The sequence below is a fragment of the Cnephaeus nilssonii genome (genome assembly GCF_951640355.1).
Source record: "Cnephaeus nilssonii genome assembly, chromosome: 8".
Lineage (NCBI taxonomy): Eukaryota > Metazoa > Chordata > Mammalia > Chiroptera > Vespertilionidae > Cnephaeus > Cnephaeus nilssonii.
In genome coordinates this window covers 98,283,368-98,310,557 of record NC_137079.1, presented here as the reverse complement: position 1 = coordinate 98,310,557, position 27,190 = coordinate 98,283,368, and the positions used below count along the sequence as shown (strand labels likewise).

The 27,190-nt window shown below is 39.2% G+C and overlaps 1 protein-coding gene across 4 annotated transcripts in view; it reads right to left on the bottom strand.

The window, feature by feature from the left end:
• The window catches only part of NBEA (neurobeachin), an 873,840-nt gene that overhangs the window by 541,951 nt on the left and 304,699 nt on the right, over window positions 1-27,190 (bottom strand). For all 4 annotated transcript variants that reach the window (XM_079778900.1, XM_079778901.1, XM_079778902.1 and 1 more), the window contains 2 exons: window positions 11,077-11,245; window positions 9,007-9,102 (listed from right to left, as the gene is read on the bottom strand). In XM_079778900.1, coding sequence (XP_079635026.1) covers window positions 9,007-9,102; window positions 11,077-11,245 — 265 coding nt within the window. The remainder of the gene's footprint in view (window positions 1-9,006; window positions 9,103-11,076; window positions 11,246-27,190) is intronic.

The following is a 27,190-nucleotide window of genomic DNA, read 5'->3' as shown; positions in this document are numbered from 1 at the left end:
TCTTCTGTGGAGCTGGAGCCCTCGCCTCTCCAGGGGACCCAGTCAGGGCCAGGCCCGGGGTCAATAGCACTCAGAGACAGTGGAATAGGCCTCAGTCCCATGGTGGCCATGAACGCGCCTCCCAGCCTCTGGGGTCAGCTCTGTGAGCTCGGCAGCAGTGCTGTGCGGCTTGCGGGCATCCGGGGGAGGGGCAGGGAGTGAGGAGGAAGAGTCTGGGAGTAGGAGGTGACAACTGCAGCCTGGGTTCCTGCATGTCGGACTGCGGTTTGCAGCGGGAGCAGCTGCTCATTCCGGTCAGCTGAGTGGCGCTCCCACTGTGGTAGCGCACTGACCACCAGGGGCAGCTCCTGCGTTGAGCGTCGGCCCCCTGGTGGTCAGTGCGCGTCATAGCGACTGGTCTACTGGTCGTTCAGTTGCTGGGCTTTTATTATATAGGATTTTCTTTGTTGAAGTTCCCACTGTGTTCATCCACTCGTCTCCCCAGTTCAGTGAGCACCTTTATGACCAATACTTTGAACTCAGGTAACTTACTTATCTCCATTTCATTACGGCTGTTTTTCAGATGTTTTATCTTATTCTTTCATTTGGAAATTCCTTCCTTTCTTCATTTTGCTTGACTTTCTGTCTTGGTTTCTATACAATAGGTAAAACAACAATCTCTCCCAGATTGAAGGAGTAGCCTCATGTAGGAAATATGCCTTGTCCTTCAACTCTGCCCCAGCACTTTGTCATCTCTCAAACCTTTGTGATTGTAAAAGCAGCAAAATTCATGTTAGACTTTTGACCTACAGAACTGTAAGATACTGAATTTGTGTTGTATTAGCCAGTAAGTCTGTGGTAATTTGATATGGAAGCAATAGAACACTAATAGTACGCCCTCTGCTTAGTTTCAAAACCAGATCTTTAGTACAGATTACAGGCCCTACATAATTTGGTTCCTGCCTACCTATCTAAACTCAGGGAATGCTTCTCCTTCCTTTGATTCTTATTTGTAGCCATATATGTTCCCCAAATATGCCAAGGAATTTCTCAAAATTTGCATTTACCTTTTCAGAAATGTGCTTCCACTGTCCCCATTCTTTTCCCAAATTAACTGAATTCATCCTAATGTTCCCAGCTAAATGTCAGTCACTTTTATGTCTTTCCCAACCCCAATTTAAATTAGGTTTCCCCTTTTGTACTTTCTCATAATGGTATGTAATTTTATTTCTTAGAAGGGACATGTATTGCAATTATATATTTAAGTGTGTGCTTTCTAAAAGTGTATCTCCCTTGCTAGAATGTTAGCTTCATAAAGATAGGAACTTCTTGCACACCATTATTTATTTATCCTAAGTACCTAGGATGTAACAGTAAATAATTCATTTATTCAGCAAATATATAATGAAGTAATTGTAAAGTCAATTGAAAGAAAAGCAAAATTAGAAGATGGATGGATGGAAGGAAGGAAGGAAGGAAGGAAGGAAGGAAGGAAGGAAGGAAGGTAGTGGGGGAGGGGAGGGGAGGGGAAGACTTTACTAAGAATAGATATTTAGGAGTTAAATTTTTAACTATGTGCCATGAGTAACTGGAGATAATTTTTAACAGTAAAAAACTGAAATGTATAATATGTTCAACATCACTATCCAATAAAAATTCTATATTATATTGATGATACTATTATAGATTACTTATAAAATAAATTTTAATGCACTCACTTAAAAGATTATAATGGGCCCTTAAATATAATACTAAAAGCAAGAGGAAATAACAAACTTGCAATATTGAAACCCTTAGTGTTAGTTTATAAGAATATAAAAATGTGCTTAATAAATATTAACTTCATTTTTAAATATGCAACAAATAAAAACTGAGCAGTACAAATATTTGTATATAGATTACTGGTTTATTGTTTTTTCAATAAGATGTGATTCTGAAAGTAAAATTACTAGATCAAGGTTTATGGGTATTTTCATGCTATGCAAAGTATACATATTTATATTCTCATTTTTCTAAATTTTACCCAATTTGCCAATTATAGTACATTTTTCTTTCAATACAAACATATTTGATTACTTGTAGCATTAAATAAATTTTTCTTATTTGTACTGTACATTACCTTTCTTTTGTTAGCTGTTCGGTATTTTCTACATTTTCCCATTAATGTTATGTATTATTTTAATTGATATATGAGCTTTTTTATCCATTAAGGGTATTCACTTTTATTAATGTGATTTTTTTCCTGTTTGCATTTGTCCTTTAATTTTAATATATTCAGACATATAATATGTCTTTTATTTAGTCATATATTTTACTTTAGAACTTCAGCTTTTGATGGTATGCTTTAAACATGATTTCTTATATAAATATTAATTTTCTTAAATTATGTTCAGTTTCATTTTTATCTTTAAATTTTAATACATGTTAAATTTATTTGGAATATCATAAAATAAGAATATGAATTTTTTCAATTGGCCACCCCATGTGGTAATCCCCAAACCATTTGCCAAATGATCCTTCCTCACCCATTTAATTAGAAAAGTTATATTTACAATAATAAATATACAAATTCCAGTCCACATATAGACTGTTTATGCTATAAGTCTATTTGTATAACTGTATCATAGTCTCTTAATTATTTTATTTCCTGTCTTAATCCTTTTCCCTGATTAGAAATGTTAGATGAAAAACGTATTTATTTATAAGTTCACCTAAATATTAACTTTCTTCTTATTAAACCTAAAGTGAAGTAGTTAACATAAAGCTTCTATAGCCTCCAGGACAAGTTATCAATAAAAGTCTCTTTAGCATACATTTTATGGCTACCATCAATACTGAGCTTTTCAAAAAATTGTTCAGCTTTCTCACTGATTTACTCATTAGCTTAACAAATATTTAGTATATCTATTCTAAGAGCCAGGCAAGGTGAAAGAGACTACCTTCTTAAAGCACAAATTTTAATAATCAACTAGACAAATAAATTGCATAACTATAAAAAGAGAAATAAAGAAGATGCTATGATAGACAATAGGGTGTCAGGGAGGAAGCTACTTAGCTACATTAGTCAGGAAAGACCTCTGAGGAGGTAACCTTTAAGCCAATACCTGTAGAAGAATAAATAAGGCAATCATACAAAAAAAAAAACAAGAAAGAAAGAAAGAGAGCCATAAACCAGGAACAAAATACAAAGATCAAAAGGCAGGAAAGTGCTTGGAATGATTAAAGAACTAAAAAGGAATCTGATTGTAACTAAGTGGGCAAATGGAAGAACAACAAGATAAATTTGGAAAGGTAGTCAGCAGTAAGATTATCCAAGAGTCATCTGATAGCTTACTCTAAAGGATTAAGAAAAACTAAGTCAAATCAAGACATAATCTCATTTATATTTTTTACTAAAATGCAGCAAAACTAAAAAAAAAAAAAAAATGTAGAATGGTGATCACTAAGAGAAGAGGTGCGAAAACCATTTTGGAAGCAATTGTAGTAATCCAGGTAAATTAAAAATAGTCTTGCCACTGTAAGTTTAGACATGTTAACTTTGTCCCAAAATTATAGAATGCTTTAGAAAGAAAAATTATTTTATTATATTTGTCATATTACATATATAAAGTATTTATTATAGAAACATACATTAAATAGAAATTATATTTCATTACATTACTTTTTAAAATTTTTTAAATTTATCTTTATTGTTGAAAGTATTATAGATCTCCCTTTCCCCCCATTGACCCCTTCTAGACCACACCAGCACCCCCTACCCTTTGCCTTCACTACATTATTATCTTTGTCCATGGGTTATGCATATATGCATATAAATTATTTGTTTAATCTCTTCCCACCCACCCACTCCCACCTTCCCTCTGAGATTACAAATCGGTGCTATTTTTAAATTTTCCATCAGTTAATAGACTAAATGACTAGAGACAAGTCCAGTGAAGAAAATGGCAATACTAGAAGAAGGAATAAGACCTTGAAATGAGGGACTATCAAAGATTAAAAAAAAAGAGAGAGAGAGGCCAGAGAGCTAGTTCAGAAAATTTTAAAAAGCTCAATAATGAGCTAAAAGAAGGAAATGAAGTGGGAAGGAATTAAAGAGTAGACGAGATCAGTGCTTCTCAAACTATCTGTGAAAAATAAAAATAAAAAATGTTAAAAGTACACAAAATAAAAGCACAAATATTTTTTATTTGACTCCATAGGCATAAAACTACAATAAATATAATCTGAGCAAAGACAACATTGGGAAAAAGATAATAATTGTAAAAACTGTCCATGTTGTTCACTGAAAGTGTATATACACAAATGTTTTTATACCTGTAACTTTTTTCATTACACATCTTAACTAAACAAAAAGCTTTAAGCAAAAAGTGATTCCCCAAAAGAAACGACTATGTAAACACTATTAACAAACATTGAGAATATACATATTTAAAGTTTATAATGTGACCATGAGCTTTTTGCTTGTTAAACTTAATCTAAACCAAGTTGAATCAGCAATAATGATACTTAAGGAATAACATAGAGCTAACCTATTTTTATTTAATAACATGGAGAAAGTAGTGTCACAGAGTTATGTTGATGGAATGAAAACTCAGCTTAGAATATTTATTTTAAACTTTTATCCAAATTGAAACTAGAAGTGCTGTATCTTCAAAACATACCGCTAATGTTCAATACCCAGTTACAGTAATTTATCCTGCATAGTTATAATCACATATAAATTGCTTCACTGAAAGAAATAGTTCCAGTTGCATGAATTTCTTATGTATGAATCTTCTTTTAACAGAAAACACAAAACATTCTATCAAATACTTAAGATGACAAAAGCCAACTTTGCAAGGATGAACAAAATGAATTTTATTTTTAGAGTTCAAGATAGTTCATTGACAATTATTATTAAACTAGAAGCCCGGTGCACGAAATTCGTGCACGGCGGGGGGTTGTCCCTCAGCCCAGCCTGTACCCTCTCCAATCTGGGACATCCCTCTCACAATCCAGGACTGCTGGCTCCCAACTGCTTGCCTGCCTGCCTTCCTGATTGCCCCTAACCGCTTCTGCCTGCCAGCCTGATCACCCCCTAACCACTCTGCTGCCAGCCTGGTTGATGCTTAACTGCTCCCCTGCCAGCCTGTTTGCCCCCAACTTCCCTCCTCTGCCAGCCTGGTCACCCCTAACTGCCCTCTCCTGCAGGGTTGATCACCTCCAACTGCCCTCCCTTGCAAGCCTGGTCCCTCGCAACTGCCCTCCCTTGCAGGCCTGGTCCCTCCCAACTGCCCTCCCTTGCAGGCCGGGTGCCTCCCAACTGCCCTCTCCTGCTGGCCATCTTGTAGTGGCCATCTTGTGTCCACATGGGGGCAGGATCTTTGACCACATGGGGGCAGCTATATTGTGTGTTGCAGTGATGATCAATCTGTATAGTACTCTTTTATTAGATAGGATAGAGGCCTGGTGCACGGGTGGGGGTCAGCTGGTTTGCCCTGAAGGGCGTCCCGGATCAGGTGGGGGTTCCCTTGGGGTGTGGGGTGGCCTGAGCGAGGGGCCTGTGGTGGTTTGCAGGCCGGCCACGCCTCCTGGCAACCCAAGGGGAGGCCCTGGTATCTGGAATTTATTTTCCTTCTACAATTGAAACTTTGTAGCCTGGGGCGGCAGCCATTTCTGGGGCGGCAGCCATTTCTGTGGCAGTTAATTCACCTTCTACAATTGAAACTTTGTAGCCTTAAGCGGGTGAGCCCAGCCAGGGTGTGCGGAAAGCTTTGCTTCCCCTGTTGCCGCCAGCAACCCTGGCCTGCTCTCTCAAGCTCCATTCTGCCGCCATTTGTTTGAATTTGTTTACCTTCTGTAATTGAAACTTTGTAGCTTGAGTGGAGGCTTAGGCCTGCAACGCCTATGGAAAGCTTGGCTTGCTCTGTTACCTGGGAAACCTTGCTCTCTGTGGCTGTAGCCATCTTGGATTGGGGTTAATTTGCATGCTCGCTCTGATTGGCTGGTGGGCGTGGCTTATGTAGCAGAGTGATGGTTAATTTGCATATTACCATTTTATTAGAGAGGACTAGACATCTGGTGCATGGAATTCATGCACTGGGGTGGATGGGGAGGTCCCTCAGCCCAGCCTGCACACTCTTGCAGTCCGGAACCCCGTGGGGGATGTCCGACTGCCGGCTTGTGGCTGGATGGCCTTCTGCTGCTGCATAGCCTACTGCTTGAGTTTCAGCAGCTGCTGCACATACATGGGCTGGGCCACCATAGTCTGTCCTGCAGACATCGAGTGGGTGGCAGGCTCACCCTGAGTTCCTGAGCTTCCCTGAGTCACTGAGATATTCAGACTGACAGCCTTCTACAGAGAATGTCAACAGGATCAGGGCTAAGATAGCAGTCGGACATTCCTTTTGCAGTCCGAATCCCTCAGGGGATGTCCAACTGCCTAAACCAGCAGTCAGGCATCCCCCGAGGGATATAGCAGTGTGCCAAGGGGCAGGCAGCCAGGGAGGAGCCCGAATTGGGGCTGGGCGCAGCACTGCTCGTGCTCATCCCAGCCCGCTGTACCTGCTGCCGCCGCCTGGTAGTGCTGCCACAGAGTCAGGAGAGGCTCTCGCCATGGCAGTTGCACTTGCCAGCGGTGAGCCCGGCTTCTGGCTGCACCAGCGGGCAGCTCTTGCGTTGAGCGTCTGCTTCCTGGTGGTCAGTGTGCATAATAGTGACCGGTCATTCCACCCTAATGGCTGCTTAGGCTTTTATATATATAGATAATGAAACATGTCATATAAATTCTGTACTTCCAATATTCTAACTTTGATTTTTATTCTCTGACACTTGCTGCCAGTAAAAAACAAAACAAACAAAAAAACATGTTGGAATCCTTCTTTGTTTGGCAGTGCTGCGTTCATTAAAAATATTGGACATGTTTGACAAAGAAGCCAATCCTATTAATCTTTAAAGAGTAGAATCCAACTAATTTTTTATCCTGTGAAAACACTAAGAGTTTATTCTACAGTTCCAATATCAACAGAAACTTCCTCTTAATAACCATTGCACCACAGCATGCAATCACAGATATGTATAATCCACTTCCATAATAGCACATATTAAAGAGAATAATAGAAAATTTACCACATCAACCTAAAAGGACCTCAAAATTGTATCATATCACTAAGACCACTGTTGCAGTTCAGCCAAAATTATTTTCATAACAAAATTTTTTTTGATATTCTGATGCAGGCTCCTTAATCTGGAATACTTCCCACTCACTACAGCTAAGCCTTTGGAATATGCTTACACACAACAGAAATTCCAGAGGACATTTAATTTATTTAATCTAATCCTTCTTACTTTACATAATTCAGAGCTTTATGTGTTTATAAGAAATAAAGCTAAAAAATGTTTTTTCCTTTATTTCATTAAGATGCTTAAAAGGTTGCATATTTATAAAAATATATATGCATTCATCAAGTTGTAACAAAAAATACTTTATTGCTTCCTTTGTTCTATAAACTGGTCTTCCATATCCTTAACCACTGTATGGCATACACTAAACTATGGTATCATTTAGAGGTCAGGTCCTCTCCAAACTCACTCAACTCAGTTTCTTGCAGTTATAGGGTAAAGTCCCCCACTTTTTGTTGACTGTTAGCTAGGGAGTGCTCTCAGATCTTGCAAGGTGATGTCATATCTTTGTCCTGTGATCATCTCCATCACAGCAATGTCAAATCCCTCTCACACTGTTCTGCAACCAGCCAGAGAAGTCTCTCTGCCTTTACAGGACTCCTGTGCTTAGGTCAGGGCTACCTGGATAATCATCTTTTATTAAAAGCAATTGTCCTGTAGAAAATAACAGTCACAGAAGCAAAATCCATTATTTTAAGTGTTCCAAGAATTATGCAGGAGTGTACACAGGAAAAACTTGGGGATGAGGCGTGGGGATGCAGAATCAGTCTACTGCAATTCTTTGTTCTGCAGAGACAATTATCATGTTAATCTTACCCAGAAATCATTTTGGCTATTTAATGTTTCATCTCTAAAACTTTCAATTGGTTCTTTTTAAAACTCTTCATTTTCATCCTCATTATGTCTACTTTTTCTTTTAGATTGAAAAACATCTTGTATGTACTTGATAATTAGCTGTTTAAATGTTCTTATCTAATAATTCTGAAATATCTGTCCTTTCTTAATCTGTTCCTATTGACTAATTTTTTCCTCCTACTTATTCATTACATTTTCCTGCTTCTTTGCATGTTTAATAATTTTTATTAGATGTTTAACACTGACATTTATATAGCTTTTTGAAGAATTTTTTTATATTCCTTTAAAGAAAGTTGGAACTTTGTTCTGATAGAAACTTAAATAACTTTAAATTGCTTTGATGCTTTCAAAGCTTGTTTTAAGGTTTTTGCTTGTGAATATGGACTGGCCTTCATTTTAGGGCTTAGTCCTTTGCTAAGGTCTGACTCTTCTGCATTCTCGAATGAATGTTATCACTGTACATATTATTCTACATATAATTAGGTATCCTTAATTTGAAGATGGTACTTAAAAATGTAACGGAATCCTATATAATAAAAGGCTAATATGCAAACTGTCCCCTCGGGAGTTCAACCAGGAGACTGGGAGTTCAATCGCTTGCTATGACATGCGCTGACCACCACGGGGTGGCACAGAACATGCGGGCAACCAGCGGTGGCGGCAGGGCACTGAGGGAGCAAGGGAAGGGGGAGGCAGGGAGGCAGGCAACTGCGTGGCAGCGCAAGCAGCAAGGGAAGGAGGAGGCGGGGAGGCCGGGAGGCAGGGAAACTGATCGGCCCTGATCACCGGCCAGGTCTAGGGGACCCTACCTGTGCATGAATTTCGTGCACCAGGCCTCTACTATAAATATAAGCTATATTTTGCTCTCATTAGCCAGGTGTAAATACAACATATATCTCCATGAAACCTGAGGTGATGTACTTGTTTATAACAACAGAGTTATTGATAATTATTACATAATATGATGAAACAAGAATACTCAAATAGGTTGGAAGATGAGGTCAATATTACCTTTGTAAAATGAGTGGGCAAAACTCTGTTCAGGAATTAACTTGGCAAGGAATCCATGGTTCAAAGTTGGATGAGAGATAGATGGTATGACCACAACTGTGAAGAAAATCATGGAATCAAATTTGAGCCAGTATGTAACAACTGCAACAGGGTCCACTGACACAACGTGACAAGTTTATGTTACTGCAACATGCAAGCACTGAGAGCAACAGAGACTGCACCCCTGGGGGAAGGAAAGTGGTTATATATTAAGAGAAAGGAAATAATATACTTAAGTAATTTTAGCAACGAGACAGACACATAAAAACATACACAAAAATCAGAACTGGTTTTAGTGAACTGGTAATTCACTAATATTTGTTTATTTCATATACATATGACTGATAGGAATACATTAAGAAAAGAGTTAAGATAATAAAATCTTAGTATTTTAAATGGTCAAAAGACATTAACTGCAGTGGTAAGATAATGTTTAATTTGAAGAACAAAGTTAAAAGAGTATACTACAATGAATAATAACATGTTTATGAGTTTAAACTAAATATAGCATGAAACAGCAAAGTATTAAAACTTATACATAATCCATTATTTCCACAACAGCAATAAAAGGTAAATGAGATATGAAATGCTATAAAAAACAAGATGCAGAGATTTGACTACTAATTTCTATGCACTTGTTAAAATATACATTTTATTTATATGTCATATACATTTATTTAGGAAATAAAATTTAAACTACCAATGAATCCAGTGGTACATGAAATAACCGCTGGGTTACCAAGGTTACACTGCAAAAAAAACACAGAGAAATAACCTTGATATAAACATGGCCTGTAATGCAATTGATAGAAGGAACTCCATGATATTAAAAAATTTGGTGCCAGGAAATATTTAATATTTTCAAGCAGAGTAGACAAATTTGATAATGCAAGAACTCCTACAATAATGGGTAGGTAAGAAAGACATGAGCCAAGTTGGTTCATTGTTGTCTATAAGTCTTTGATTTTAATTGAAGCTACTTTGGTATAAAGTTTAGAATGTATGTTTGCCTATTATGATCTCTGATAGAATACTGATATTTAATACTGGGCCGCACCAGAACAGCCAAGGGCTCGGCGAGCCTGAGCATGGGCGACGAAGGATGGAGAAATGATAGACAAAGAGAAAAGGCTGGGTCTAGGTGGATCTTCTGTGCCTGGCTGAGGCCACAGAACCGATCCAGACTGCAAAGCTGAGGCTTTATTTATAATCAGGGACAAACAAGGCAATTGACAATGTTGTTGTAAGTTTCACTTGTTTTGGCAGCACTTGCTGCCCCTCCCACAGCCCACTAGCTACCCAGGAAAGATCTAGGGAGCAGTTATAAGATTAAGCTTAATTATCCTTAGAGGACTGTGCCCTCCAAGCTGGGACTTGTTTGCGACTTTGACAGCAGGTCAGTCTGAGGCTTAACCCTATAACAGCTTCCTACAGAATACAGAATATTTTGAATACAGATGATATAGAACATAGAGCATTTCTATTTAGATACTGAAATAATTATACAGCAAAAGGAAAAGGAAGGAAGGAAGGAAGGAAGGAAGGAAGGAAGGAAGGAAGGAAGGAAGGAAGGAAGGAAGGAAGGAAGGAAGGGGGGAAGGAGGGAAGGAAGGAAAGAAGGAAGGAAGACTATCTTTGAACTTGGCTATAAAGATTTATATTTTGGCTTAGTCTTGGTCTTGTACTACTCTATAAGGACCTCCTACTTTCATGTTTATAAAAGTTAAAAGTAATACATTTAAAATATGAGTTGCTTGCAAATAAGATAGTAGTATAAATGATTTGTATTAATAAATATAAAACATTAAAACCAAAACAGCACAGATAAATGAGAATATAGCAAATATCATAGAAATACCATTCATACATTTTTTAGGAATTAGATGAATATTAAATTGGTCTTTATATTCCATTAATTTGTAAATGTATGAGATGATTATGAATAGAATCAGTTTAAGTCTGGATGTAAAAATGAGATTAAAAGAAGGCAAATTATAATGAAAATTTAAATAATATAAAAATATTAAATACCTGTACTCGTTGGTGAATTTATTTCCTGTCTGATGTTTCTACCTGGTTGACTTCCAGTTCTTGCAGTCTCTCGCTGGGGTTCTAATATGTCACGGTACTTGGAAACCATCAGAACCGAAATGAAGTAAACAACAGCTAAAGCTAAGAACTGTGCCTGCTTGCTATCATCCTGTGTAAAATAAAAAGGCAATTTTAACATTCAAAATTTTTAAAGTGAAAGTTCTTAGAATACAAGAAATTATTCCTATTACATTGTCTTTATCGAACAAAATATGACATTTAACTTTTATTTATCTCCCTCTCCCTTCCTCTCTGAAATAAAAAAAATATATTAAAAACAAAAGCACGAATGTTAAAATTTTGCTGAATATGCCACAAAACTTTATTCTTTGTGCTTTTCACCATTACCTATTTCTTCCATGATAGAGTATGTATATTAAAAATGCAGCTATATTCAGCATGTATATTAAAATATGCAGTATGTATACTAAAAATATGCACAAGGATGAAGAGAATAATTATACACCTCAATGATAAAAACAAGAGTTTCAAATGTTATAACTAAAAATTAATAGAATATAATTACAATTGGAATACATAAACATTTCTGACATGTTACTATCTGAGCAAGAGACTATTAACACATAATGGGGGAGCATAAAACAAATTTTATACAATCTCAATATGAGATAAAAGGGTGACATGGTAGCTTAAGAGAAAGCAATTGCAATCTTTACCTGCATAAACAGATTAAAAAGAAGTAAAAATCTCACTAACCTGCACTGGAAAAATAACCACTAAAACACTGCCAGGATTGAGGCTCCTAATTTCAAAATCTCAATAACAAAATGGAGTTCTTCCAGAGGAAAAGAGCCAAACAATAAAAGGTCTGATAGAGATCAGCCTAGTTAGGATAAAGAGGTAATCCTAGCAAATAAAAGGGTAATATGCAAATTAACCATCACTTCATCACAAAGATGGCAATGCCCATAGCCACAAGATGGCGGCTCCCAGTCCCATCAGCCTTGCTGGAGTCCTCCAGTCCAGGGGGGGCTGCCGCTGGAAGCAGGCAGCGTGAGCGGCCTGGCGGAATGCTTGCTTCATCGCCGTGGCGACGGAGGGCCTCTGGGCAGCGGACATGGAGTGGTTGGGGCCGGATGCTTGCTTCGTTGCCACGGCGACACTCTGGGCACAGAGGGCCTCTGGGGGACGGGGGGCTGGCCCACAGCCTCTGCGGCTGTGCACAGGTCTGGAGAGATCGCGAGATGGCAGGCCTTCCTTCCGCAGAAGCAGAGCTGGTACCTCCCGGCTCCCGGTGGCGCGCTGTGGTTCTCACTGGCTCCCAGGGAAGCGGTGAGTGGCCTACTGCGCACGATATTGCGCGATAGCCTACTAGTAGTTTTATAAAAAGCAACTTGCAGTCCAGCAGAGAAGATAACTTTATAATAAGCATGCTTTGCAAAAGTGTAAGAGCTGCATATTACCTTGAAAGCTCTATCCAAAAAGCTTAGATAACCATCTTATAGGGAAAACTGTTAAGAAGGAAAATGAAGAAGAAGAAAGAATAAAGAAGAAGGAAGAAAAAGGAGGAGGAGGGGGGGGGAAGGAAGGAAGAAGGAGGAAAAAGGAAGGAGGAAGAAGGAAGGAGGGAGAAAGAGGAAGGAAGGAGGATGAAGGAGGAAGAAGAAGGGAGAAGAGGAAGAAGAAAAAAATGAAGGAGAAGAAGAAGGAGGAGGAGGAGGAGAGGAAGATGAAGGATGAGGAGGAGAGGAAGAAGGAGGAGAAGGAGGAGAAGGAGGAGGAGAAAGAGGAGGAAGAGGAGGATGACGAGGAGGAGGAGGAGGAGGAGGAGAAGGCAAATTTATATGACCTGTAAGACCACTACCAAATTAGACTATGTCTAAATAATCAAATGTAAATGGTTAGCCTTTTTCTAAGCTACGTAAAAGTGATACTTCAAACGAAAACTGCATTTACTGTGTCCCATTGATAACCGGTAAAAATTAGTATCATAAAAATAAGGAAAACAAACATGCATTAAAGTCTAGTAACTCTATTAATGGGTTTGTTGTATTATTTCATTTAAGTACAATATAAAAAAAAAATCAAAATTTATGTGCATTTGTCAGAAAAGGAAGTAAACAAGAAATGATGATTTAATACTATGAAACAAAATTAGTATAGCTAATGGTGAAAATGACCAAAACAGATTAAACTTGTTCTGGCATATGAATTTAGTAATTCACATTTAGTGGTTGAGAGCTTTCTTATGATGTGTTTAAATTGCACACTACCTGCATTACAATGCTAATGGAATAGGTATACAGAAAAAGGTAAAAATACAAAAGCTTAAATGGTTATTATAAAGGACATAAGTACAATCAAACTAACAAACGACACTGACCAAGAATAAATGTGAACGCAGCTCCAGCTGTGATACACCATAAAAGCCCATGTCACTTTTTATTTCCACCATTGGAAGCTCAGTTCCAGGCACTTAACAGGCACTTAACAAATATATGTGAAATGAATTGATGTCAACCACCAAGTTGTAGAACTGCAAATAATATATAGTTGTCCTAGCCAAGCTAAAATCTCCCTTAAATATGGTATGTAAATAGTTGCCATTTCTTTTCAAACTCAGATCTTCAAAGTAATTGTGCTGCTTATTCCCTATTCAGGCTTTGAAAAAGAATAACAATATACATAGAGGCTAAACATCTGGAGAACAACTAAAATTTATACAAGTTAATTGACTTCCTTATATATTATACTAGAGACCCAGTGCATGAAATTCATGCATGGGGGGAGGGGCCCCCTCAGCCCAACATGTACCCTCTCTAATCCGGGACCCCTTGGTGGATGTCCGACTGCCGGCAGTCGGACATAACTCTCACAATCCAGGACCACTGGCTCCTAACTGTTCACCTGCCTGCCAGCCTGATTGCCCCTAACAGCCCCCCCTGCCAGCCTGGTCACTAACAACTGCCCCCCACCCCCCGCTGGCCTGGTCACCCCTTACTGCTCCCCCCCCGCTGGCCTAGTCATCCCTTACTGCCCCCCCCCACTGCCGGCCTGGTCACCTTTAACTGCCCCCCTGCCGGCCTGTTCGCCCCACGCATGCAATCTGCTGCCCAGTTGTTTGGTTGCCCCTCACTGACACCCCTGTTGGCCTGGTCACCCCACGCAGCCTGCTGCTCTGTCGTTTGGTTGCTCCTCACTGACCCCCCTGCCAGCCTGGTTGCCCCATTCAGCCTGCTGCTTAGTCGTATGGTCACCCCTCACTAACGCCCCTGCTGTCCTAGTCGCCGCACACAGCCTGTTCGGTCATCCGTTAGGTTGCGATGGTCGCTTAGGGTTTTATATATATAGATTGTTATGAAGACATGAACTTTATTATGTTTCTCCCATCAGCTTAAGAAATGGGGTTCTCCACTATGCAATCTTGAATCAGTAATATAATTAAACTAAAGGCCTGGTGCACGAAATTCATGCACTGGGGAGGGTGTTCCTCAGTCCAGCCTGCACCCTCTCCAATCTGGGACCACTCGGGGGATGTCTGACTACCGGTTTAGGGCCTAAACCGGTAGTCAGACATCCCTCTCACAATCCAGGACTGCTGGCTCCCAACCGCTTACCTGGTTGCCAGCATGATCACCCCTAACCACTCCCCTGCCAGGCTGATCGATGCCTAACTGCTCCCCTGCCGGCTCAATTGCCCCAAACTGCCCTCCCCTGCTGGCCCAGTAACCCCCAACTGCCCACCCCTGCAGGCCCAGTTGCCCCTACTGCCCTCTCCTGCCACCTGGTCGCCCCTAACTGCCCTACCCTGCAGGCCCGGTTGCCCCCAACTGCCCTCCCATGTTGGCCTGGTCGCCCATAACTGCCCTCCCCTGCCGCCTGATCGCCTCTAACTGCCCTCCCCTGCAGGCCTGGTCCCCCCAACTGCCCTCCCCTGCAGGCCTGGTCCCCCCCCCCCGTGCCCTCCCCTGCTGGCCTGGTACCCCAACTGCCCTCCCCTGCAGGCCTGTCCCCCCCAAGTACCCTCACCTGCTGGCCTGATCACCCACAACTACCCTCCCCTGCTGGCCATCTTGTGGTGGCCATCTTTGACCACATGGGGGCAGCCATCCTGTGCGAGGGCGCGAGGGTCAATTTGCATAATTCCTCTTTATCATATAGGATAACTTAAATTCTTTAAAAATTGTAAGGCGCCGAAACCGGTTTTGCTCAGTGGATAGAGCATCGGACTGCGGACTGAGGGGGTCCCAGGTTCGAATCTGGTCAAGGGCATGTGCCTTGGTTGCGGGCACATCCCCAGTGGGGGATGTGCAGGAGGCAGCTGATCGATGTTTCTCTCTCATCAATGTTTCTAACTCTCTATCCCTCTCTTTTCCTCTCTGTAAAAAATCAATAAAATATATTTTTAAAAAATTGTAATGCTTCAACCAGAATGTTGGAAAACTCGAAATTTAATTTTTAAGGATTAAAATTACTTCAGTTTATTTAATTTTGGACACAGGTGACCTAGGACAAATTTCCTTTCAAATTTTGCATACTAGAGAACACTGAAAATGAAGTTGTTGTTTTTTAAAGCCGCGTATTTCTTTTTTGCCATATATTCAATTTTGCCACACAAATCTGTCACTTGGATTTAAACAGTTCATATGAGTCTATCTTAGCAATCTCTTTGAGACAAAAACAGTTAAGACCCAATTCCAACAGGAGAGCTCAAATACCCAATACAAGGGACATCCCTAGAACATTCAGGTCAGGAGATCAAGCAGACTGCTCCACTAGGTCCCACAGGACACCTACTACATAAAGCAACTGCATTAGGACTGGGAGTAATAGCAATTCTAATACATAGAAACAATAACAAAGAAACACTTAAAATGGGGAGACAAAGAAACAACCCCCAAATGAGGAATCTCCATAGATATATTGAAATGAAATGAAGGCAAGGAATTTATCAGATACAAAGTTCAATGGGAACTACACAGAACTTAGTGGAAACTATACTAGCGTGAAAAAGTACACAGAAACGGTGAACAAAAACCAGTTGAAAATGAAACATACCATATCTGAGATCAAGAATACACTGGTAGGAGGCTGGATGAAGCAGTGGATTGAATCAGCCATTTGGAGACAAGGTAGAAAACATACATTCAATCAGAGCAACAAAAGAAATAAGAATTTATTTAAAAAACACAAGGATAATTTAATGGAACATTGGGACAACATGAAATGTAAAAATATCCATATCAATGTGTAGCAGAAGGAGAAGAAAGTTGGCAAGGGATAAAAAACCTGTTTGAAGAAATAATGGCAGAAAACTTTCCTAACCTGGTTAAGGAAAAATTCATGCAAGTTCAGGAAGTTCAGAGAGTCCCAATCAACATGAACCCAAATAGACTCACAGTAAGACACATCATAATCAAAATGGCAAAGGATAAAGATGAAGAGAGAATTTTAAAGGCAGAAAGAAAGAAAACGTTAGTTTTTCTACAAGATGGTTTCCAAAAGGATGTCAGCAGATTTTTCAACAGAAACACTTCAGGCCAGAAAGGAATGGCTTGAAGTATTCAAAGTAATGAAAAGCAAGGACTTGAAACTAAGACTACTCTATCCAGCAAGACAATCATTTAAAAATGAAGGCGAAAAAGTTTCCTGGACAAAGAAAAAGGCTAAAGGAGTAGATTATTTCCACACCAGCATTGCAAGAAATGATAAAGGTCCAGCTTAAAAAAAAGAAGAAATAAAAACAGAGAGAAACACAAGCATAAAGAATAAAAATGGAAATAAATAAATACCTAATAATAATAAAGTAAATACAGTAAATACTCCAATCTATAATAATAAAAGCATAATATGCTAATTAGACTAGATGTCCTTCTAAACTACCTTCTGGACGAAGCTGGGGCTGCGAGGGAAGCTAGTGCTGACAGCCCAGGGATGGAAGGCCTATTCTTGCACAAAGTTCGTGCATTGGGCCTCTAGTTAAAAGATATAGTGTGACAAAATGGATAAGAAAACATGACCCGTACATATGCTACCTTCAAGAAACCCACCTCAGCACAAAAGATTCACACAGACTGAAAGTAAAAGGATGGAAAGCAATATTCCATGAATATGGAAACAAAAAATAAGCTGGGATAGCAATACTAATATCTGACAACATAGACCTCAAAACATAGGCCATAACAAGAGACAATAAAGGTCACTACGTAATACTAAAGAGATTGATCCAACAAGAGGACATGACCCCTGCAACATATATGCAACCAATATAGGAGCATAAATATTAAAAATAAACAAACAAACAAAAACCTCTTGGTGGACTTTAAGGGAGAGATTGGCAGCAATACAGTCATAGTAGGGAACTATAACATCCCACTATCATCACTGGATAGATCTTCCAATAAACAAGGAAACACTGACCTTAAATGACAAAGTTGATCAGATGGATTTAGTTGATATTTACAGAGCATTTAATCCCAAAGGAGCAGAATATATATTCTTCTTAAGTGCACATGGAACATTCTCAAAGATAGAATGCATGTTAGAACAAAATATAGGTCTTAACAAATTCAGGATGATTGATATCATACCAAGCATCTTTCTCAAACCATAATGGCATGAAACTAGAAATAAACTACAACAAAATCCTCAAAAACACTAAAACACATAGAGGCTAAATAGCATATTATTGAATAAGGAAAGAATTACAAAAGAAATAAAGAAATCAAGGAATATATATATATATATATATATATATGTGTGTGTGTGTGTGTGTGTGTGTGTGTGTATATATGTGTGTGTGTGTGTGTGTGTGTGTGTGTGTGTGTGTGTGTGTATAGTGGAAACAAATGAAAAGGAACACACAATAACCCAAATCTATGGGATACAGCAAAAGAGTTCTGAGAGGGAAGTTCATAGAATTACAAGTCTATGTCAAGAAGCAAGAAAAACTTCAAATAAATAATCTAATGATACACCTAAAAGAACTAGAAAAACAACAACAATAACAACACACACACAAGAAAACCAGAGGAAGAAAGTAATAAAGACCAGAATAGAAATAAATGACACAGAGTTAAAAAAAATACAAAAGATCAAGAAAACCAAGAGTTGGTTCTTTGAGAAGATAAACAAGATTGATAAACTGTTACCAAGACTCACCAAGAAACAAAGAGAAAGGACTCAAATAAATAAAATCAGAAACGAAAAAGGCAAAGTAACAACTGACCTCACAGAAATACAAAGGACTGTAAGAAAATATTATGAAAACTATGCCAGCAAATTGGACAACCTGGGTGAAATGACCAAATTCCTAGAAACATACACTATTCTAAAACTCAATAAGGATCAATTAGGAAACCTAAATATACCAATAACAACTAATGAAATTGAAACACGTATCAAAAACTTCCATCAAATAAAAGTTCCATACCAGATGGTTTCACAGGAGAATTTTACCAAACATTAAGAAGAATAAACAGCAATCCTTCCCAAACTATTGTAAAATATTCTAGAGGAGGGAAGACTTCCAAATTCTTTTTATGAGGCCAGCATTACCCTAGTTTCAAAACCAGAAAAACACACTACAAAGAAAGATAATTAAGGCCAAAATCCCTGATGAACATAGATGCTAAAAGCCTCAACAAAATATTAGTAAACGAGATACAGCAATACATTAAAAAGATCATACACCATGACTAACTGGCATTTATTCTGGGGAAGAAGGCTAGTACAATTTACACAAATCAATAAATGTGATACATCACATAAACAAAATAAAAGATAAAAATTACATGATCATATCAATAGATGTAGAAAAACTATTCAATAAAATCCAGCAAACATTTATGATAGAATTCTCAGCAATATGGGAATAAAGGGATCATACCTCAACATAATAAAGGCTATATATGACAAATAATCAGCCAATATCATACGAATAGACAAAAACTAAAAGCATTTCCCTTAAGGTCAGGAACAAGACAGATAGCCACTTTCCCACTTTTATTCAACACTAGTGGCCCGGTGCACAAAATTTGTGCACGGGGGCGGGGGGGGGGTCCTCACACAGCCTGCACCCTCTCCAATCAGGGACCCTTTGGGGGACATCCCTCTCACAATCTGGGACTGCTGGCTCCTAACCGCTCACCTGCCTGCCTGCCTGATCGTCCCTAAATGCCTCTGTCTGATTGCCCCTAACCCCTCTGCCTGACTGCCTGATCACCCCTAACTTGCCCTCCCCTGCTAACCTGATTTCACCCCCAATGGCCCTCCCCTGCCGGCCTGATCTCACCCCCAACTGCCCTCCCCTGTAGGCCTGATCTTGCCCCCAACTGCCCTCCCCTGCAGGCCTGATCTCGCCCCCAACTGCCCTCCCCTGCAGACCTGATCTCACCCGCAACTGCACTCTCTGCCTCAGCCCCCACCACCATGGCTTTGTCCGGAAGGAAGTCAGATGTCCAGAAGATGGCCGGTTGACCGGTTTAATTAGCGTATTACCCTTTTAGTAGTATAGATAGATTATATAGGATAGGATTGCTTAAATGGGTGGGAGGGAGGAGACTTTTCAGCAGGAGGAGATGCTCTTGGCAAAACAAAAATACATAATTCCTGTATCTGGACTGATATCCAGCCATATGCACTATGCTGCCAAATCAGTCATTAAAAAATTGAACCGCTTTCTTACACCTTACACCAAATAGCTATTGCCCTTAAAATGCCTCCTCAGGCCCCTCCTTAGGTTATGCCTTCACAGTTCACCGAGATTAGGTTCTGATTGGTCGGTTTCTATGCCAGTCAGCGTCAAAAGCTCCACCTCCTAGGTAGCCATTGGCTCCTCACAGTTCACCCAGATTTGGTTCTGATTGGTTGGTTTCTATGCCAGTCAGCACCTCTGGGCCTGATCAGAGAGGTGGGGCTGATCAGCAGCCCCCGCGGGCTAAGGGCTCTAGCCGGTTTGGCTCAATGGATAGTGAAAGCCCACAGACTGAAGGGTTCAGGGTTCAATTCAAGTTGTGGGCAAGTATCTTGGTTGCAGGCTCGATCCCAGTCCCCGGTCAGGGTGCATGCAGGAAGCAATCAATCAATGTGTCGCTCTCACATTGATGTTTCTCTCTCTGTATGTCTCTCACCTTCCCTTCCACTCTCTGTAAAAATCAGTGGAAGAATATCCTGGGGTGAGGATTAACAAAACCAAAAAATGGGCAAAGGAACTGAATAGACACTTGTCCAAAGAGTACATACAGATGGGCAAGAGACATATGAAAAAATGCTCCAAGTCACTAATCACCAGACAGATGCAAGTTAAAACTACAATGAAGTATTACCTCACCTCTGCCAGAATGGCTACTATCAATAAATTAACAAACAACAAGTGCTGGAGAGGATGTAGAGTAAAGGGAACCCTAGTACACTTCTGGTGGGAATGCAGACTGAAGCAGCCACTGTGGAAATCAGTATGGAGGTTCCTCAAAAAAAATTAAAAAATGGAACTGCCTTTTGATGCAGTGATCCCACTTATGGGTATATATCCTAAGCATCCCAAAATATCAATCAGAATGCATAAATGCACTCCTATGTTCATAGTAGCATTATTTAAAAGATCTGGAAACAGCCCAAGTGCCCATCAGTAGATGAGTGAATAAAAAGCTGTGGTATATTTACACAATGAACTACTACAATGGTTGTAAAAGAAAGGAACTATTACCCTTTGCGACAACATGGATGCACCTGAAGATTATTATGCTAAGGGAAATAAGTGAGTCAGAGAAAGACAAATAACAGATGATCTCACTTATAAGTGGAATCTAATGAACAATATAAACTGAGGAACAAAATAGAACCAGAACCATGAATACATGGAACAGATTGACAAATGTCAGAGGAGAGTACAGTAGGGGGTACTAGGTAAAGGAAGGTGAAGGGTTTAGCTAAAGAACATATATGCATAGCCCCTGGACAGGCAATACTGTAGGGAGGGATAAGTGGGATATGGGGTGAGGACAGGAGCTGGGTGGAGGTGGACAAAGGGGGGGACGGGGAATGGAGGACATCTGCGATAGTGTCAATAATAAAAATTTTAAATTAAAAAAAAATCAGCAATGTCTTCACCATTGAAAACAAATGAGAGCAAGAAAGGAAATTATTCTTTGACATGTTATCAAATGTTCCTCCTTGCCACTACAGGTAGAATTCACTTATCTTTTTCTGACTGGCTTATTTCACTTAGCATAATGTTCGCCAGTTCCATACATGTTGTTGCAAATGTTAAAAGTTTCTTCTTTTTTTATAGCGGCATAGTATTCCATTGTTTCGATGTACCACAGTTTTTTAATCCACTCATCTGCTGATGGGCACTTAGGCTGTGTCCAAATTTTAGCTATTGTAAATTGTGCTGCTATGAACATAGGGTGCATATATCCTTTAAGATTTGTGTTTCTGGTTTGTTGGGATATAGTCTTAGGAGTGGGATTACTGGGTGAAATAGGAGTCCCATTTTTTTAAAAAATATATTTTATTGATTTTTTACAGAGAGGAAGAGTGAGGGATAGAGAGTTAGAAACATCGATGATAGAGAAACATCGATCAGCTGCCTCTTGCACAACCCCTACTGGGGATGTGCCTGCAACCAAGGTACATGCCCTTGACCGGAATCGAACCTGGGACCTTTCAGTCCGCAGGCCGACGCTCTATACACTGAGCCAAACCGGTTTCGGTGGGAGTCCCATTTTTAATGTTTTGAGGAAACTCCATACTGTTCTCCACAGTGGCTGCACCAGTCTGCATTCCCACCAGCAGTGCAGGAGGGTTCCTTTTTCTCCACATCCTCGCCAGCACTAGTCATTTATTGATTTGTTGATGATAGCCATTCTGACAGGAGTGAGATAGTATCTCACTGTTGTTTTGATTTGCATCACTCGGATGATTAGTGACATTGAGCATGTTTTCATATGTCTCTCGGCCTTCTGTATGTCCTCTTTCAAAAAGTGTCAATTTACATCCTTTGAGCGTTTTTTGATTGGGCTGTTTATCTTCCTTTTGTTAAGTTGTATGAGTTCTCTGTAATTTTGGAGATTAAGCCCTTATCGGAAATAACATTAGCAAATATGTTCTCCCATGCAGTAGGCTTTCTTGTTGTTTTGCTGATGGTTTCTTTTGCTGTGCAGAAGCTTTTTATATTGATGTAGCCCCATTTGTTTATTTTCTCCTTAGTCTCCATTGCCCTAGGAGCTGTGTCTGTAAAGATATTGCTGTGACATATGTCTGCTATTTTGCTGCCTATGGAGTCTTGTAGGATTTTTATGGTTTCCCGTCTTACATTCAAGTCCTTTAGCCATTTTGAATTTGTTTTGCGTATGGTGTAAGTTGGTGATCTAGTTTCAGTTTTTTTTGCATGTATCTGTACAAATTTCCCAGCACCATTTATTAAAGAGACTGTTTTAACTCCATTGTATGCTCATGCCGCCTTTGTCAAATATTAATTGAGCATAATGGATTGGGTCAATTTCTGGGTTCTCTGTTCTGTTCCATTGATCCATATGTCTGTTCTTGTTCCAGTACCAGGCAGTTTTGAGAACTGTGGCATGGTAATGTAGCTTGATGTCTGGTATTGTGATCCCTCCAACTTTGTTCTTCTTTCTCAGGATTGCTGCGGCTATTCAGGGTCTTTTTTTATTCCAGATAAATTTTTGAAGAGTTTTTCTAGATCTTTGAAATGTGCCATTGGTATTTTAATGAGGATTTCATTGAATCTGAAGATTGCTTTGGGTACTATGGACATTTTAATAATGTTGATTCTACCAATCCATGAACATGGTATGTTTTTACATTTGTTTATGTCTTCCTTTTTTCAATGTCCTGAAGTTTTCTGAGTACAGGTCTTTAACATATTTAGTTAAGTTTATTCCTAGGTATCTTAATTTTTTTGGTGCAATGGTAAATGGGAACGTTTTCATTTCTCTTTCTGTGAGTTCATTATTGGTGTATAAAAAGGCCATAGATTTGAGTGTTAATTTTGCATCCTGCTACATTGCCAAATTCACTTATTAGGTCTAGTAGTTTTTTGATACAGTTTTTGGGGTTTTCTATGTATAGTATCATGTCATCTGCGAACAAGGAGAGTTTTACTTTTTCTTTCCAATTTGGATGCCTTTTATTTCTTCTTCTTGTCTGATCTCTATGGCGAGCAGTTCCACTACTATTCGAACAGGAGTAGTGATAGTGGGCATCCCTGTCTTGCTCCTGTTCTTAGGGGAAATGAGTTTAGTTTTGCCCACTGAGTATGATGTTGGCTGTAGCTGTATCATATAGGGCTTTTATTATGTTGAGGTATGATTCCTCTGTTCCCACATTGTTGAGAGTTTTTATCAAGAAAGGGTGTTGGATTTTGTCAAATGCTTTTTCTGCATCGATTGATATGATTATGTGATTTTTGTCTCTCAGTTTGTCTATGTGGTGTATCACATTTATTGATTTTCAGATATTGTACCATCCTTGCATCCCCAGAATAAATCCCACTTGGTCATGGTGAATGATCGTTCTAATGTAATGCTGGATCCAATTTGCTAGAATTTTGTTGAGGATTTTAGCATCTATGTTCATCAAGGATATTGGCCTGTAGTTCTCTTTTTTTGTGGTGTCTTTATCTGTTTTTGGGATTAGAGTAATGCTGGCTTCATAGAAAGAGATTGGAAGTGTGCCTTCCTCTTGTATTTTTTGGAATAGTCTGAGGAGGATAGGTTTTAGTTCTTCTTTGAATGCTTGGTAGAACTCCTCTGTAAAGCTGTCCAGACTAGGGCTTTTGTTTGCTGGAAGATTTTTGATTACTGCTTCAATTTCTTCTGTAGGTATTGGCCTATTCAGGTTTTTTGATTCTTCCTGATTGAGTTTTGTGAACTTGTATTTTTCTAAGAATATGTCCATTTTGTTGGAATAGAGTTGTTCATAGTATTTTTTTGTAATCGTTTATATTTCTGTGGGATTGGTTGTTATTTCACCTCTTTAATTTCTGATTTTGTTTATTTGGGTCCTCTCTCTTTGCTTCTTGGTGAGCCTGGCTAGAGGTTCATCAATCCTTTTTATCCTTTCAAGGAACCAGCTCTTGGTTTTGTTGATCGTTTGTATTGTTTTTTTTGGTCTCTATGTCGTTTATCTCTGCTCTGATCTTTATTATTTCCTTCCTTCTGCTTATGCTGAGGTTTTCTTGTTGCTCTCTTTCTAACTCTTTGAGCTGTAGGGTTATATAATTTATTACCATTTTTTCTTGTTTTTTGAGATAGGCCTGCAGAGCTATGAACTTCCTTCTCAAGACTGCTTTTGCTGTGTCCCATAGATTTTGGATGGCTGTGTTTTCATTGTCATTTGTTGCCAAGATGCTTTTTATTTCTTTCTTGATCTCTTTGGTAACCCAATCATTGTTTAATAGCATGCTATTTAGCCTCCAAGTATTTGATTTTTTTATTGTTTTTCTTGTAGTTGATTTCTAGTTTTATGCCATTGTGATCTGAGAAGATGCTTGATATGATTTCTATCTTCTTGAATTTGAAGAGACTCTGCCTGTGCCCCAATATGTGGTCTATCTTTTAAAACGACCCATGTGCACTTGAGAAGAATGTATATTCTGTGGCTTTGGGGTGGAATGTTCTGAAGATGTCAATTAATTCCATGTGATCTAGTAAGTCATTTAGGATTGCTGTTTCTTTGCTGATTTTATGTTTAGAGGATTTGTCCAGTGGTGTTAGTGGGGTATTAAAGTCCTTACTACGACTGTATTGCTGTCAATCTCTCCCTTTATATCCTCCAGAGATTTTTTAATGTATTTGGGTGCTCCTGTATTGGGTGCATAAATGTTTACCAGAGTTATATCTTCTTGTTTAATTGCTCCTTTCAGTATTATGAAGTCGCCTTCCTTATCTCTTGTTATTGCCTTCACATTGAGGTCTAATTTGTTGGATATAAGTATTACTACCCCAGCTTTTTTTTCATGTCCATTCACCTGAAAAACCTTTTTTCATCCCTTCACAATCAGTCTGTGAGAGTCCTTTGTTCTAAGGTGGGTTTCCTGTAGACAGCAAATATATGGGTCATGTTTTCTTATCCACTCAGCTACCCTATGTCTTTTGATTGGGGCATTTAATCCATTTACATTTGAAGTTATGATTCATAGATACTTGTGTGTCACCATTTTTATACTTTATGCTTGTGTTCCTTCTTCCCTTCCTATTTCTTCTTTTTATAGAACCTTTATCATTTCTTGCATTGCTGGTTTGGTGGTAATAAACTCCCTTAGTCCTTATTTTGTCTGTGAAGCTCCTGATTTCACCCTTAATTTTTATTGATAGCCTTGCTGGGTACAGTATTCTTGGATTCAGACCTTTCCTTTGCATGACTTTGTATATTTTATTCCATTCCCTTTTGGCCTGATGTGTTTCTGTTGAGAAATCAGTCGATAGTCTGATGGGAGATACTTTGTAGGTAACTTTGTCTCTCTCTGGCAGCCTTTAAGATTCTTACTTTGTGATTTGTGTTTGCCAATTTAATTATAATGTGTGTTGGTGTCGATCTTTTGGGGTTCATCTTGTTTGGGACTCTGTGAGCTTCTTGGACTTGTGTGAGTTTTTGTCTTCCCGATATCAGAAAAGTTTTCTGTCATTATTTCTTCAAAGAGGTTTTCTATTTCTTGCTCATTTTCCTCTCCTCCTGACACCCGTGTTATGGGGATGTTGTTTCATTTTGTGTTGTCCCAAAGTTCCCTTAGGCTCTTTTCCTGTTTTTTAATTTGTTTTTTTATTTTCTAGATGCTGCTCTGTTTGGTTATTTTTTCCTACCTTGTCTTTTAGCTCCCTGATATGGTCCTCCGCTTCTTTCAGTCTACTGTTGATGCTTTCTATTGAGTTCTTTATTGCAGTGATGTCATTTTTCATCTCTTCTTGGTTGTTCTTCATTTCCTCTTGGTTCTTACACATATTGTTGAATTTGTCTTCCAACCTTTTCAGCAACCTTATGACCATTTCTCTGAATTCTTTCTCTGACATATTGCTTGCCTCCATTTAGTTTAATTTCCTTTCTGGTGATTCCTCCTTTTCTTTTGTATGTGGGCTGTTTCGTTGTCTCCCCATGATCGCTCCTCTCTGGATGTCTGGTTATGTAGCTCTCTCTCTCCTGCAATGACTGTGTTTGACTCGCCAATTCCAGGTGGATATTAATCAATTCAGTGTTCCTTCTCTCTGCTCTGTGACAAGGCACAGGGCTTGTCCACGTATTTGCGCCACTTTGTCTCCTTCTGGACAGACTTTCTAGGCACCCGTGGTCCGAGGCTGGAGTCTTGGTGTTCCTGGGTTCTCAGCTAAGGCAGCTCATCCCTGGGGGTTATGGTTATAGGGTACCGGGAGGTATCCAAGATCTCCAATTGAAGGTAAGGCTGGGCTTCAGATCACCACCACTCTCCCTTTCAAGATGGTGCAGTCTCCGCAGCAGAGCCAGCTGCTCTGTGGGAGATTTCAGCAGCAGTAGAGGCTGCCCAGCCAGGGGAGCCCGGTCCGGCTGTCCCCAACAATTCCTTGGAATATACCTGTCCCTCACTCACAAATACAGACACTCTCCGCACATCCACGCACTCTCCTTTTGTTCTTTCACTCACACACTATCTTGCAGCTTGCCATCCTGTCGGCAGCCATGTTGGATCCTATCACTTTTCTTTAAAAACCGAATTTTTTATCTAATTTGTTTCTGAAATTAAGGCTAGTAAAAATGTCTATGGACTCATAAAAAATTCAAGTCAAGTAGAATGCTTAGCATAATATCTACAATTACCTCTAAAATGTATGATTTGAAAATTTGTAATTTTCAAATTTCACAGATTATTTATAAGTGTGAAAAAAAGTGTCTTAGAATCTGTGAAATATGATGATGAAAAAAGAGAACACTTTGGAAAGCTCTACCTTGGAATTCTAAATCTACTACCTCATAATACCTGTGTGATCTTATTCTTTCTGAGTCTTAACTATCTCTTAACCGTTAACAGGAAGCTTAGGATAATATATATTAAGTTTCTAATATGTACTGTAAACTCAATGAACACAAGTTGTATTCCTGT